General features: G+C 33.6%; 1 protein-coding gene across 3 annotated transcripts in view; it reads right to left on the bottom strand.

Annotated features, from left to right (window-relative positions):
* Positions 1-12,352, bottom strand: part of USP47 (ubiquitin specific peptidase 47) — a 117,357-nt gene that overhangs the window by 45,106 nt on the left and 59,899 nt on the right. For all 3 annotated transcript variants that reach the window (XM_001171097.6, XM_001171056.6, XM_009459952.2), the window contains 3 exons: positions 11,168-11,313; positions 10,686-10,765; positions 8,480-8,629 (listed from right to left, as the gene is read on the bottom strand). In XM_001171097.6, the coding sequence (XP_001171097.1) occupies positions 8,480-8,629; positions 10,686-10,765; positions 11,168-11,313 (376 nt within the window). The remainder of the gene's footprint in view (positions 1-8,479; positions 8,630-10,685; positions 10,766-11,167; positions 11,314-12,352) is intronic.

Here is a 12,352-nt window from a genome sequence, read left to right as displayed (position 1 = left end):
AAAAATCTTGCTGGACTTTGACAGGAACTGCATTAAGACTATGTAATTATCTTTACTATATTGAATCTTCCAATTAATAAGTACAGTATGTTTCTCCATTTATTCTTTTTAAAGTTTTTTTGACACATAATACTGTAAATATTTATGAAGTACATGTGATACTTGATACATGCATAGAATCAAGTCAAGGTATTTAGGATATCCATCACCTTGAACATTTACCATTTCTTTGTATTGGGAACATTTAAAATCTTCTATTCTAGCTATTTTGAAATACACAATATATTGTTAACTATAGTCACTCTAATCTGCTCTCAAACACTAGAACTTACTGCTTCTATCTAACTGTATGTTTGTACCTATTAACCAACCTGTCTTTATCCCCGCCTCTCTCAAACACACTGTTCCCAGCCTCTGGTAACTATCATTCTACTCTCTACCTTCATGAGATCAGCTTTATTTTTAGTTCCCACATGTAAATGAGAACATGTAATATCTGTCTTTCTGGTCCTAGCTTATTTAACATAATCTTTTCAAAGTTTTGTAGTTTTGAACACATAGGTCCAGTACATTTTTTGTTGGATTTCCATCTTTTTCCTTTTTGCAAAATTATAAATGGTATTGTATTTTAAACTTCACTTTCTACATGTTCATTGTTAGTATCTTGAAATACAATTTATTTTTTATGTTATTTTTATCCTGCTACCTTGCTAAACTCACGTATTAGTTCAGATGTTTTTTTTTTTTTTGTACAAGCCCTGGGATTTTCTACATAGATAATCATATCACCTAAAAATACAGACAATTTTATTTCTTCCTTTAGTAGCGCTTTTCATTTCCTCTTCTTACCTTACTGTGTTGGCTAGGACTTCTAGGACTATGCTGAAAAGGAGTGGTAGGAGCAGACATCCTTGCCTAGACAAGCGTGCCATTCCCTAGGAAGAAAGCAGTCTCTCACAATGAAGTATGATGTTAGCTATAGATATTTTAGATACGTTTTTTAATCAAGTTGAGGAAATTTCCCTCTATTCCTAGTAATCTGAGTTATTATAAGTGAATTTTGAATTTTATTAAGCACCTTTTCTAAATCGATATGATCATATGAATTTTCTTTTTTGGCTCGTTAATATGGAAGATTATACTCATTGATTTTTAAAATACTGACCAGTCTTGAATCCCGGAAATCAATCCTACTTAGTCACAATATATAATTCTTTTTATAAATTACTTAATTCCATTTGCTAATATTTTGGAAAGAATTTTACCAACTACACATATAAGGGATACTGTTTTTTTTAAGAACTGTCTTGGTTTAATATCAGGTAAGAATAGTGTCACAGGACTATGGGTTTCCTCCTCTTCCTTTCTTTTTTTTTGAAAAGAAATTGTATAGACCTGGTGTTCACTGTTCTTCGAATGTTTGATACAAGTATCCAGTGAAACAATCAAGATTTGGAGATTTCCTTTTCAAGAGGTTTTAAATTATAAATGTAATTACCTTAACAGTTACAGGACTATTCAAATTATCTAATTCCTATTGAGTTCTTTTCAAAGAATTGGTTCGTTTTATCTAAGTTGTCAAATTTATATGTGCAGAGTTGTTTGTTGTGATCCCTTTGATATCTGCAAGATCTATAGTTATATCCTTTTCATTCCTGATACTGGAAATTTTTGTCTTCCCTTTTTCTCTGTCAGTCTTGCTATTTGTCAATTTTATTGTCTTTTCAAAGAGCCAGCCCTTTGTTTTGTTGACTTCCTCTACTGTTTTCTCATGTTCAATGTTACTGATTTCTCGGCTTTTCTTTATTATGTCCTTCCTTCCGCTTGCTTTGGGTTTCTTTTGCTCTTCTTTTTTCAGGTTAGGTGGAAGCTTAGATTTCTGATTTGGCCCTTTTCCTGTCTTTTAGTATAAGCATTTAATACTGTGAGTTTCCCTCTCAGTATTGCTTTAGTTGTGCCTCAAAAAAATTCGTTATGTTTTACTTTTCATTAAGTTCAAAATATTTTTAAAATTTCCCTTGAGACTTCCTCTTTGACCCATGGATCATTTAGAAGTGTTATTTCCCAAGTGTTTTGTGATATTCCTGTCTGCTAATCTGATTCCACTGTTGTTGAAAAAAATCACACATTCCATGATTTTAAATTTTTTGAGGTCTTATGGTCCAGAGCATATGGTCTATCCTCGTATATATTTATTGGATACTTGAAAAGGATGTGTATTCTGCTGCTGTTGGGTGAAGCACTTTAGCAAGGTTCATTAGATCTGTTGGTTGATGGTGTTGCTGAGTTCTACATCTTTGCTATTTCTGTCTAGTTGTTCTACCTATCAGTAAGAGAGGGAGGAGTGCTGAAGTCTGCAACTGTAATTGTAGATGTGTCTTTTTCCTTTTAGTTCTGACAGTTTTTCCTTCACGTATTTTGGCAGCTGTGTTATTTTCTGCATACACATTTAGGATTGTTGTCTTCTCGGTTGTTTGACACTTCTATTACAATGTAACAGCCCTCTCTGTCTCTGGTAATTTTCTTTGCTCTAAAGTCTTCTTTATCTGACACTAATATGGCCATTCCTGATTTATTTTGGCTTATTGTGTTTGGGGTTTGCTCAGCTACTCAGATCTGTAGGTTTATGCCTTTTGCTAAATTTGGAACATTTTCATCCATTATTTCTTTGTACCTGCCTTCTTTTTCCTTATTAATCTCCTTTCAGGACTTTAATGACACAAGTGTTACACCTCTGCTCTCCTTCCAGTATTCCAATGACACAGTGCTAAACCTTTTGTTATAGTCCCATAAGTCCTTGAGGATATATATTTTTTTCAGTCTATCTTCTCTCTGCTGTTTAGACTGGGTAATATCTATCATTCTATCTTCAAGTTCACAGATTCGACCTACTGTCTCTTTCATTCAGCTGTTCAGCCTATCCACTGGGTTTTTAATTTTGCTTATTGCAGTTTTCAGTTCCAAATTTTCATTTCTTTGTATCTCTGATTCCCTAAAATTTTCATTGTTTTCAGTGTGCTTAGGACTGCTCACTGAAGTGTTTCTATGATGGCTGCTTTAAAATATTTATCAAATAATTCTAACATCTTTGTCATTTCAGTGTTTATGTCTACTGGTTTTCTTTTTTAACTCAAACTGAGATTTGTGATTTTTTAATTGAAACCTGGACATTTGGGGTGTTATGAGATTCTGGACCATATTTAAACCTTCTAGTTTAAATGCCTCCTTTGACACTGTACCATCTGGGGAAAGGGCTCTGCCATATTAGTGCCAGATGGCATTAGAAGTCCAGGTTTCCCACTTGGCCTATGTGGACATCTGAATGGAGGAAGCTCCTTGTTAGTGCTGCGCAGGGAAAGGAATTCTGGGTATTCAGTAGGCCTCTGCTGATATAACCTTGGCTGTAAAGGGCAGGAGTATCTCAGTACTACACCCCAACACTGACACAAGCAGGAGGGGCTCGCCTCTTTACCCCTGGGAGGTGGTGAAGGAACAGAGAATCTAGGCTCCCCACTCAGCACTGGCAGGCACAAGTTGATGTAAGGCCTTTTCTTTCTGTGGTGTTTGGTTAGAGCACAGCAGTTATGGTCTAAAAGTTTTCTGGCTTGCTAGGCTGTCTTTTTCCTTGTCCTTCAGTTAAAGAGAACAGGGTTTTTCAGTCTGTACCCATTGCTGTTTCCAGGCTGCCAGCTTCTTCAGTTCCAAGTCTGGGATATATTAGGCAAAAAGAAAACCCATGGAACTCACCACCGTGTTATTCCTTGGGTGCTGAGGTCCCTAGTGTGTATGCCTTCTCTCCACCTTTCAGTCTTCTTATGTTTATTTTATATATAATGCTCAAGGTTTTCAGTTGTTTTAGTGGGAGGAATAGGGCAATGTACATCTACTCCATCTTCCTGAAAGCAGAAGTCCCCACTTTTTAAACTTGCTCCCACTATGTCCAACCATACACATTCCTGGAAAAATGAGGGTAGAGTCTGTGGAAGAGATTTTTCTTTAACTGATGCTTACATATTTGGACAAATTTGGACCACTGCTTCACCCAAATGAGTTCTGTGGCTGAGTCACCCATGTAAGAATGTCCAAACCACCTGTTATGTCAGGGTAGGACTTATAATATAAACTTGTGTAAATAGTTGAAATGCTTTTGATTTCATAAATACTTACTAATTTCACAATTTTCCATTCAAAACTTTAAAACAATCATTAAACTATGTTTACTTAAGAAACAAGTCTTTTATATAATCTTATTTCTCCAAAGGCACTATATGAAATTATGCAGCTAAACCCTGATCAAACTTTGAACACGTTTTTGTCATAATAAACAGGTATTTAAATGTACGTAATGAATAATAGAATAAAAGTATCCTAAAAGAAAATGGCCTAGAACAGTGTCTGCCATAGAGTAGGCACTAAATAAATGTTGTATGACAAAATACACCAATAAAAAGACAGTGTCTAAAATTTTACTGTTAAATAAAAAAGCACTTCCTTAGATAATGTCAAACATGAGGCTACATTGTTTTTCTTTAATTTATAAATTATGCTTTCATAATTAACAAACAAAAAGTTAATATTTCTAATTTCTATGTATTACTAGAATATACTTAGAACTATCTCCTTATTTAATACATTCTCACATGTGGTTGGCAATAAGCATAGTCAAAGTTACTTTGATCTAGTCAGTGAACACAGAAGGTTCTAACTATCTAATAAGTCGTTAAGAGCAAAATTATTTAAAGATTACTACAAGTAATTCTTCAGCTGATATTAATTTTTCAGGATTAATAAAAAATATGTAAAACAACAGGAAATTATAACACATATTTTAGTATTCTCACTCCCTCTCAACATCCCAAGGACACAAATATAAACAAAGTTTAGTGACATTCTTAAATCACCTTAATCTAATGTAGAGCTTCCCATATTATGTTCCTCAGAATCCTAATGTCTCTTGAGATATTAACAGATGTCCCACAGAGAAAGAAAATGCTAGGTTAAACACATTTAAACAAATTTCTCAACTACAGGAATCACTGGGGCATTTAAAATATAATATGCACTGTGATATTTCCAAAGAGGATTATTGTTATAGTTTCCCAAATCTATTTAATCAAGGACACCTTCCCCAAAATATCTACTAAATCCTTTTACAGACTAGTATTGAACAGAACTCAATCTGAGATATACAGAATGGCAGAAGAGCCTTTCAATATTGATTCCGTACTTGGATGAGTAAAATGAAGATCAGAAATCTAACAAATATCAGTTACAATAACTAAAAATCTATTGAAAAAAGAAATTATTATAATAAAAGGCTTTTTTTGGCCTCCCTACTTTATGGGAGCTTATTTTTTAAACTGCAGAAGTCTCCCAGCACTCATTATAAAAATAATCTGTTATCATACTAAAAAAAAAACCCATAAAAATTGATTGTGGATATTATAATAAGTTAGATGAGTGCTACTTTCAGTCCTATTTTAATCCTACCTATTATTTGCAAGTTAATTTATTTGACCATAAAGATAAAACAACTCCAGAAATTGGACATTTTAGATGAAGGTTTAAAAAAGAAAAACCCTGGCTGGGCATGGTAGTTCATGCCTGAAATCCCAGCACTTTGAGAGGCTGAGACAGGAGGATTGCTAGAGGCCAGGAGTTTGAGACCAGCCTGGTCAACACAGCGAGACCCCATCTCTAAAAAAAGAAACAAATATTTAATAAATTTTTTAAAAGAGAGAGAGAAAAAAAAGAAAAACCCTTCAATTTTTAAAAGACCTCACTCTTAATTATCTGAAATTAAACCCATAATATTGTGGCACACTAAACAAAACATACAATAAACAGAATATATAACCATCAGTGTGTACATGTGCGTGCACATGCACGTGCTAGTGTATATGTCTACATCTATATCTTTTTTTGTTTTTTTTGAGACAGAGTCATGCTCAGTTGCCCAGGCTGGAGTGCAGTGGTGCGATCTCAGCTCATTGCAGCCTCTGCCTCCTGGGTTCAAGCAATTCTCCTGCCTCTGCCTCCCGAGTAGCTGGGAATACAGGCATGCACCACAATGCCCAGCTAATTTTTAGTAGAGACGAGGTTTCATCATGTTTGTCAGACTGGTCTCGAACTCCTGTCCTCAAGTGATCTGCCCGCCTCGGCTTTCTAAAGTGCTGGGATTACAGGTGTGAGCCACTGTGCCCAGCCTACGTCTATATCTAATATATTAAATAAGACAAAAATACCAGTCCACTAAAAAAGGTAGAATAATAATTTTAAGAGAGTACAGTTAAAATTCAGGCCAATTTTATATAATCTCAATGAGTGATTTTATGGTACGTCTTTTAACCAGATTTTTGCAATCCATAATTCCAATTCTTTTTAAAACATGTCAAATTCTTTTTAAAACATACACAGTTAACAAAATACAAAATGGCAAGCAGTGACATATAACCAATTTTAGATGCTGTATGATGATATTTGTGGACTAAGAAGAGTTAGGTTATAGATTTAAATTCAGAAAATAATGAGAAATCACTTACCTCTAACTAAAGTTCTCCGAAGGTAGTATCCTCCTTAGAACCCCTATCTTGGGTAGTTTCACCTGCTGTAATTTCCCTCAAGAGATTCCAGCAAAGTCTAGAAAGTTTTAAGTTCTCTTCCGCAAGCCCTATTAGCGCATGTGTGTTATAAACCTGCTCACATACTGCTTCATAGCTGCAACTTCCAATTCCCACTGAACCACCACCACTACTACCACCCCCATGTATCATCAGTGGAGGATACTACCTTTGGAGAATTCCATTTAGAAATGTGATATTGTTCACATCCCCAGAAGTATCCTCCAAATCACTCCATTACTTTGTCTATTAATATACTTAAGAGAGTGGTGGCAAATCAGCAGGTGAATAAATAATGACATAAAGATTTAGCTGAGCAATTATATTTGCTGAATACTCAAATATAAGATTTAATATAGCAAAAATTAGCTTCCTCAATATTCAATTAATATGTTAAAAACTAAACTAAATGTATATATGGAAAAATTTTCATAAAAATACTTTAATAAATAAGGTATAAAAAATAGTCCATATCACTTGGGACTACCAAATATTTCCCTAGTATATTTTGTCAGAGAAATGCGAGTATTTAAAAATTAGTTAGGAAATCAGTCATTGAAAGACAAATGTTAGTTTTTCAATGATTTTTTCAGTATGTCATTTCTACTTTGAATTGCCAATTAAAGCAAAATAAGGTTAAAAAATAAAAACCAAAACTAGCCATCCAAACCAAAGCTCATTTAATACACCTAGATGGCCATTTAAAAAGGTAGTACTAAACATCTAAAAAAACTTTTCAAATATACTCAGGAAGCCGACTATGAAAAACAGTAGCAGAAAGGAGACTTGATCTTACGCTACCCAGAAAAGGTCTTTTACTTAGATGCTTGCTTTGTATCTCCATTGACTGATTCCATAATTTATTGCTGGTTATTTCCTAACAGCCATATAAAGGTAGGAGAAAAAATCAAAAGGAATCAATCATCCTAGAGGCGAGAGGACTAAACCGTACTTGTAGCACTATCTTAGAAGTATAGAAAAGCTTTTAAAAAACTGATTTTTAGCTACAAGCCACCATCAGTTTAATAACAACATAAATAAGACCAAAACATAAAACATAATGAAATTCTATTGTTTAAAGATATCTTATTTAGCTTTGAAAGCTTCCCCTGGCACATGGTAGGTTCAAATAAATGTTTTTGAGCACTTTAATTTTAAATATCAACTTAAGTCTTTCCATTATTTTCCTGTCGTATAAGTAAATACACATACGTATAGATAAAATACAATTAAAAAATTCTAAAAAAGCAATTAAGAAATGGATGACAAATGGAATGAGAAAATCTTAGCTAATCCTCCAATCAGATACTCAGTATATGAATAATTAAGGTGATTACAGTTTTGATTCTTTGAATTATCTGTGCCACTACAATGTATATTTTTTAAACTAAATATTTAGAGTAGGGATGCTTCTTTTAAAAATATGGACTGTTTGTCATAAAAACCAGAGGTGCTTTTACCAATTTTAAAAGTGTATGGATCAAAACAATCCCCCCAAAACAAAGTACTTTCCAGTGCAAAAAGTGGTCACAATAACAGCATTTATAAAATAGACTGTTTAGAGGTAAAAAAAAAAAAAAAAAGATAAAAGTGAAATCATCTAATCACCTATCCAAAAGAATAAAACACTGAACCATGAGGCAGTACATTTGCATTCACTTTCTCTCTTATAATACATGCACTATTAGGACTCACTGAAGGGTCAAAAATCTTCTAGATCTTGCTAATTTAAATGCAGGAATGACTAACAACCCAAGAAGGTGTATCTAGGATGATACTTACCTTACAAGAGATTATACCACTGTGCTATTATGTATTCTGTGTAAGGATACACAAGCAGTCAGGTGAAAGGTACACACCACACTAGCAAATGCTTGGCTGGACCCATAAGGTCGGATGACCAACGGAATATCAAGATATGTGTCGATTCGCCAGCCCTCATAACCACATTCCAGACATCTCACGTAGTCCTTCAGCTTGCCTTGATATAGCTCATTTATAAGATCAGCCTAAAAATAAAATATTTACATTTTTAAGTGTTCCTTAAAAATAACCTTTAAAACATGTAACATTCTACACTTTTTAGAATGGTTTACAAAAGGATATTGATATTTACAGCTAAAATCTTTGAAAACATTAATATTTATCTATATTTATTATTATATATTATGTAATATTTAAGATTTATCTAAAATTTTATAGAAAAAATCAAAACAACACAAATAACCTAAAATCAATAAAATTAGATTAACACTAATTTGAGTCAGTGTGCAAAAATTAACGATTTCAATATTCATCATGAGAAAACCGAACGATTAATGTTTTGATGAAATCAGTTACCAATTAAGCCTCAAATTATCTTTACATTAAGATGAGAGTAAATCCTAACCTATCACTTTAAGCATGTTAATAATTATACAGCTAAACAATTGGTTCAGTTTTTATAACTTACATATGTATATCACTTCTCACAATAATATATTCTGATGTATAAATCATATCCTCTAGCTCAAGATGCAAATCAAACTTTTTAGCTTTCAGTAATATACATAACACAATTTTATAGAGAAATATTACACCATAATCTTTTTAAAATGTATGGAAATTCAAAAAAAATCTTAAAATCCACCTCTCTCAAAATATCCTCACCTAAAAGAATGGATCTCTCACCTAGTCCCCAAACTTAGTTAACTAGGGCTTTTCTGACTCAAAGGCGGCAGGTAACTCCCTAAGTAAGGACCAAAGAGTTTTGTACCAAAACTTGGGAACTCAGTAGGAATGCCCCAGCTGATCTTAATGGAAGTGCTGACCCACAGAAAGGGATGTAACAAGGAAAAAGGGTAACTTCAGATCTATGAAGAAGAAACAGCCCCCAATACCATCTACATAGTTACTAAAACACAGCCCCATAAGACTATGAGAGAAACTAGATCACTAAATGAACTTAAAAATTTTTTCATAATCTCCTAAGTAAGAACAGGCATGAGGATAAGTGTACTACATTTTGCCTCTTTCATAAACTTACATTTCTTCAAACAAATAGGATTTATAAGCCTTCAAACTGGATTGACCGTCACTGTCTACACTAAAACCACTTATTTAATGAAGCCTTCTTCATTCATCAGCATCAGTCATATGTGATTGTCTTCTTCACCTAGGACGGCCTTTTGAAGTGGTTCAAACCAGTGTTTTTCAAATACTGAATAGCAAATCACCATAAGAAAATCATTTACACTGCAACCCAGTGCATATAACTGTAACAAGAGCTTTATAAAATAATTCTTACTCTTATGTGATGTTCTCTTATGCTCTATTCTATTCCATTTTTTGAAAATGCTGTTGTAGGCCCAATAAACTGATTTTATAACCCGTGAATAGATTGTAATCTACATTTGGAAAAACTGGTCCAAGCCATCACAGTAGTTCCAATCAGATATCAGACCCTTCTAGCTACCTTATATACTCTTCCCCTTTTATCCCTGCGACCTTCATTTACTATACCCAGTATAAACCCTCCCATGTATTGAGCCCCATCCCATTCAGCCTTACTCCTCATCCCAACATCTAATGTTCTTTCCACTTCTAACCTGCTCCTCTTTCCATTACATAAGAATCGGGTTAGATTAATGAGGATCCTAAATGTCAAATACATATGACTATATTTCATTGGTCAAAATAAAGGTAATGCTTCATGACTATACTTGTGTTACAGATTACAAAACATATAATTTACCTAATTATCTGAAAATGCTGTTCAAAAATCATCCCCAAAACACATATATACAGTTTTTAAATGTATAATTTTCAGAGCTAAAAGAGAACTTCCAGGTTATACAGCCCAATTTCCTTAAAGATGAGAAAACTGAGGTCTAGGGTGGTTTAATGATGGTATTTATAACTCAGTTAATGGCTAAATGAGAACTCAGTACTTTCAATTTCCCATTGGGTACTTTAACCATGAGACTAATGCCCAAGTTTTAAAACATTCCAACAGAATAAAAGTCATTTAGGGTAACAAATGATTTATTAGGAAACAGTCCCCTTGATTTGAGAGATATAAATTACCTGTTCTGTTTGCTTCCATTTCTGTTCCAAAGCATCAAACATGACTCTGCATAGTTCTTGTACATCATGCTGCTGCCAAGCTGTTTTAAGATAAAATTCAATTAGAAATAGCTATAAACTTTATGTAATGAAACAATCTGTTGTTTAAAAGCAAATAGACAGAAATATTGAAGTCTACCTTAAATAATGCCAAATTTAAAAAAGAACACAAGAATATACATGACAGTCATGAAAAGGAAATCACACACCAGAAAATAGATTGCAGCATTCTATAAATAATATATGCTTTATGGTGCTACAATATTTGTCATGTTTGTTATTTTTCATTGTAGAGTTATGAAATGTGTTAGAAAATATATGACAACAAACTTGCAATGAAAGGTTTAAGATAAAGGTAATTATGTGTAATGTGTTTGTAATATTATTGTCTCCTAGAATTTGTTTGAATATTAGAACGCTTATCATTACAAGAGAATTAGTACCCTCACTACTATCCCATCCAAAGCTCCTTGTAACATCTGTGGTTTCAATTGCTCTCTTTTTGCTGGTTTGTAACAAAACAAAAAGCCTTTGAAGTTGGTATGGAATACTTGTCACTGGATCTTCTTCAGATTCTTCAAATTCCCACCTATTAAAATAAAATGTTAATAAAGTATTTATAAAATGATTTCATTATTTAAAAGCATAATTAAAATCAAAATCATAATAATGTAAGATTTTAATCCTGGAAGCTATACAGAGTTTGAATGCTAATTGAAACTAATAATATCTAATGAAACATTAGTGTTTCCCTAATTCATAAATTCAGAAGAACTTTAGACTTTAACAAGAAAAGGCATACCAAGGCATAACAAGGCAAAAGTTCTCAAGAAAAGAAGGCAAAGCTCATTTAACTGTGGAACCTGAATCTGACCATAACCTCTGTCCTAATTATTAATTCACAAAAATACAGGAAACAGAAGAATACTATTACGTGAGATACTACGGCATACAACCATCAAAACCCAAACTGTGGAAAACTACAGGATGGATGACATCAGTTTTCTTTCTATTTTTTGCAGGGAATAAATTGCAAGGATGAAAAAAGATGAAAGAGGATTATAAAGAAATTAAATAGATTAAGAATTTTATTAATCAACTGCAATATACAGCTCACATGGATCTTGATTTAAACAAATTGTTAAATGACGCAATCAGGGAAATCGTAGCCCTGACCTGAGATATAATTTACAGATGATATGATGGAGGTATGCTTCCAAACAATCAAGTTGGAGGGTATAGACAAAAAGGATTGATTATGAGTTGATATTAATAATATTCAAAGCTGAATGACTGGTGAAGAGGGATTCATTACACTATTTCCCTCTTTCTTTTTTTTTTTTGAGACAGAGTCTCGTTCTGTTGCCCAGGCTGGAGTGCAGTGGGATGATCTTGGCTCACTGCAATCTCTGCCTCCTGGTTTTAAGCGATTCTCCTGTCTCAGCCTCCCGAGTAGCTGGGATTATACACATGCACCATGACGCCTGGCTAATTTTTCTATTTTTAGTAGAGACTGGGTTTCACCATGTTGGCCAGGCTGGTCTCAAACTCCTGACCTCAAGTGATCCACCCACCTCTGCCTCCCAAAGTGCTGGGATTACAAGCGTGAGCCACTGCACTCAGCCTAC

This window comes from Pan troglodytes, chromosome 9 (genome assembly GCF_028858775.2).
Source record: "Pan troglodytes isolate AG18354 chromosome 9, NHGRI_mPanTro3-v2.0_pri, whole genome shotgun sequence".
NCBI classification, from domain to species: domain Eukaryota; kingdom Metazoa; phylum Chordata; class Mammalia; order Primates; family Hominidae; genus Pan; species Pan troglodytes.
The sequence above is the reverse complement of the archived record's forward strand: the minus strand, read 5'-3'. Positions and strand labels throughout refer to the sequence as shown.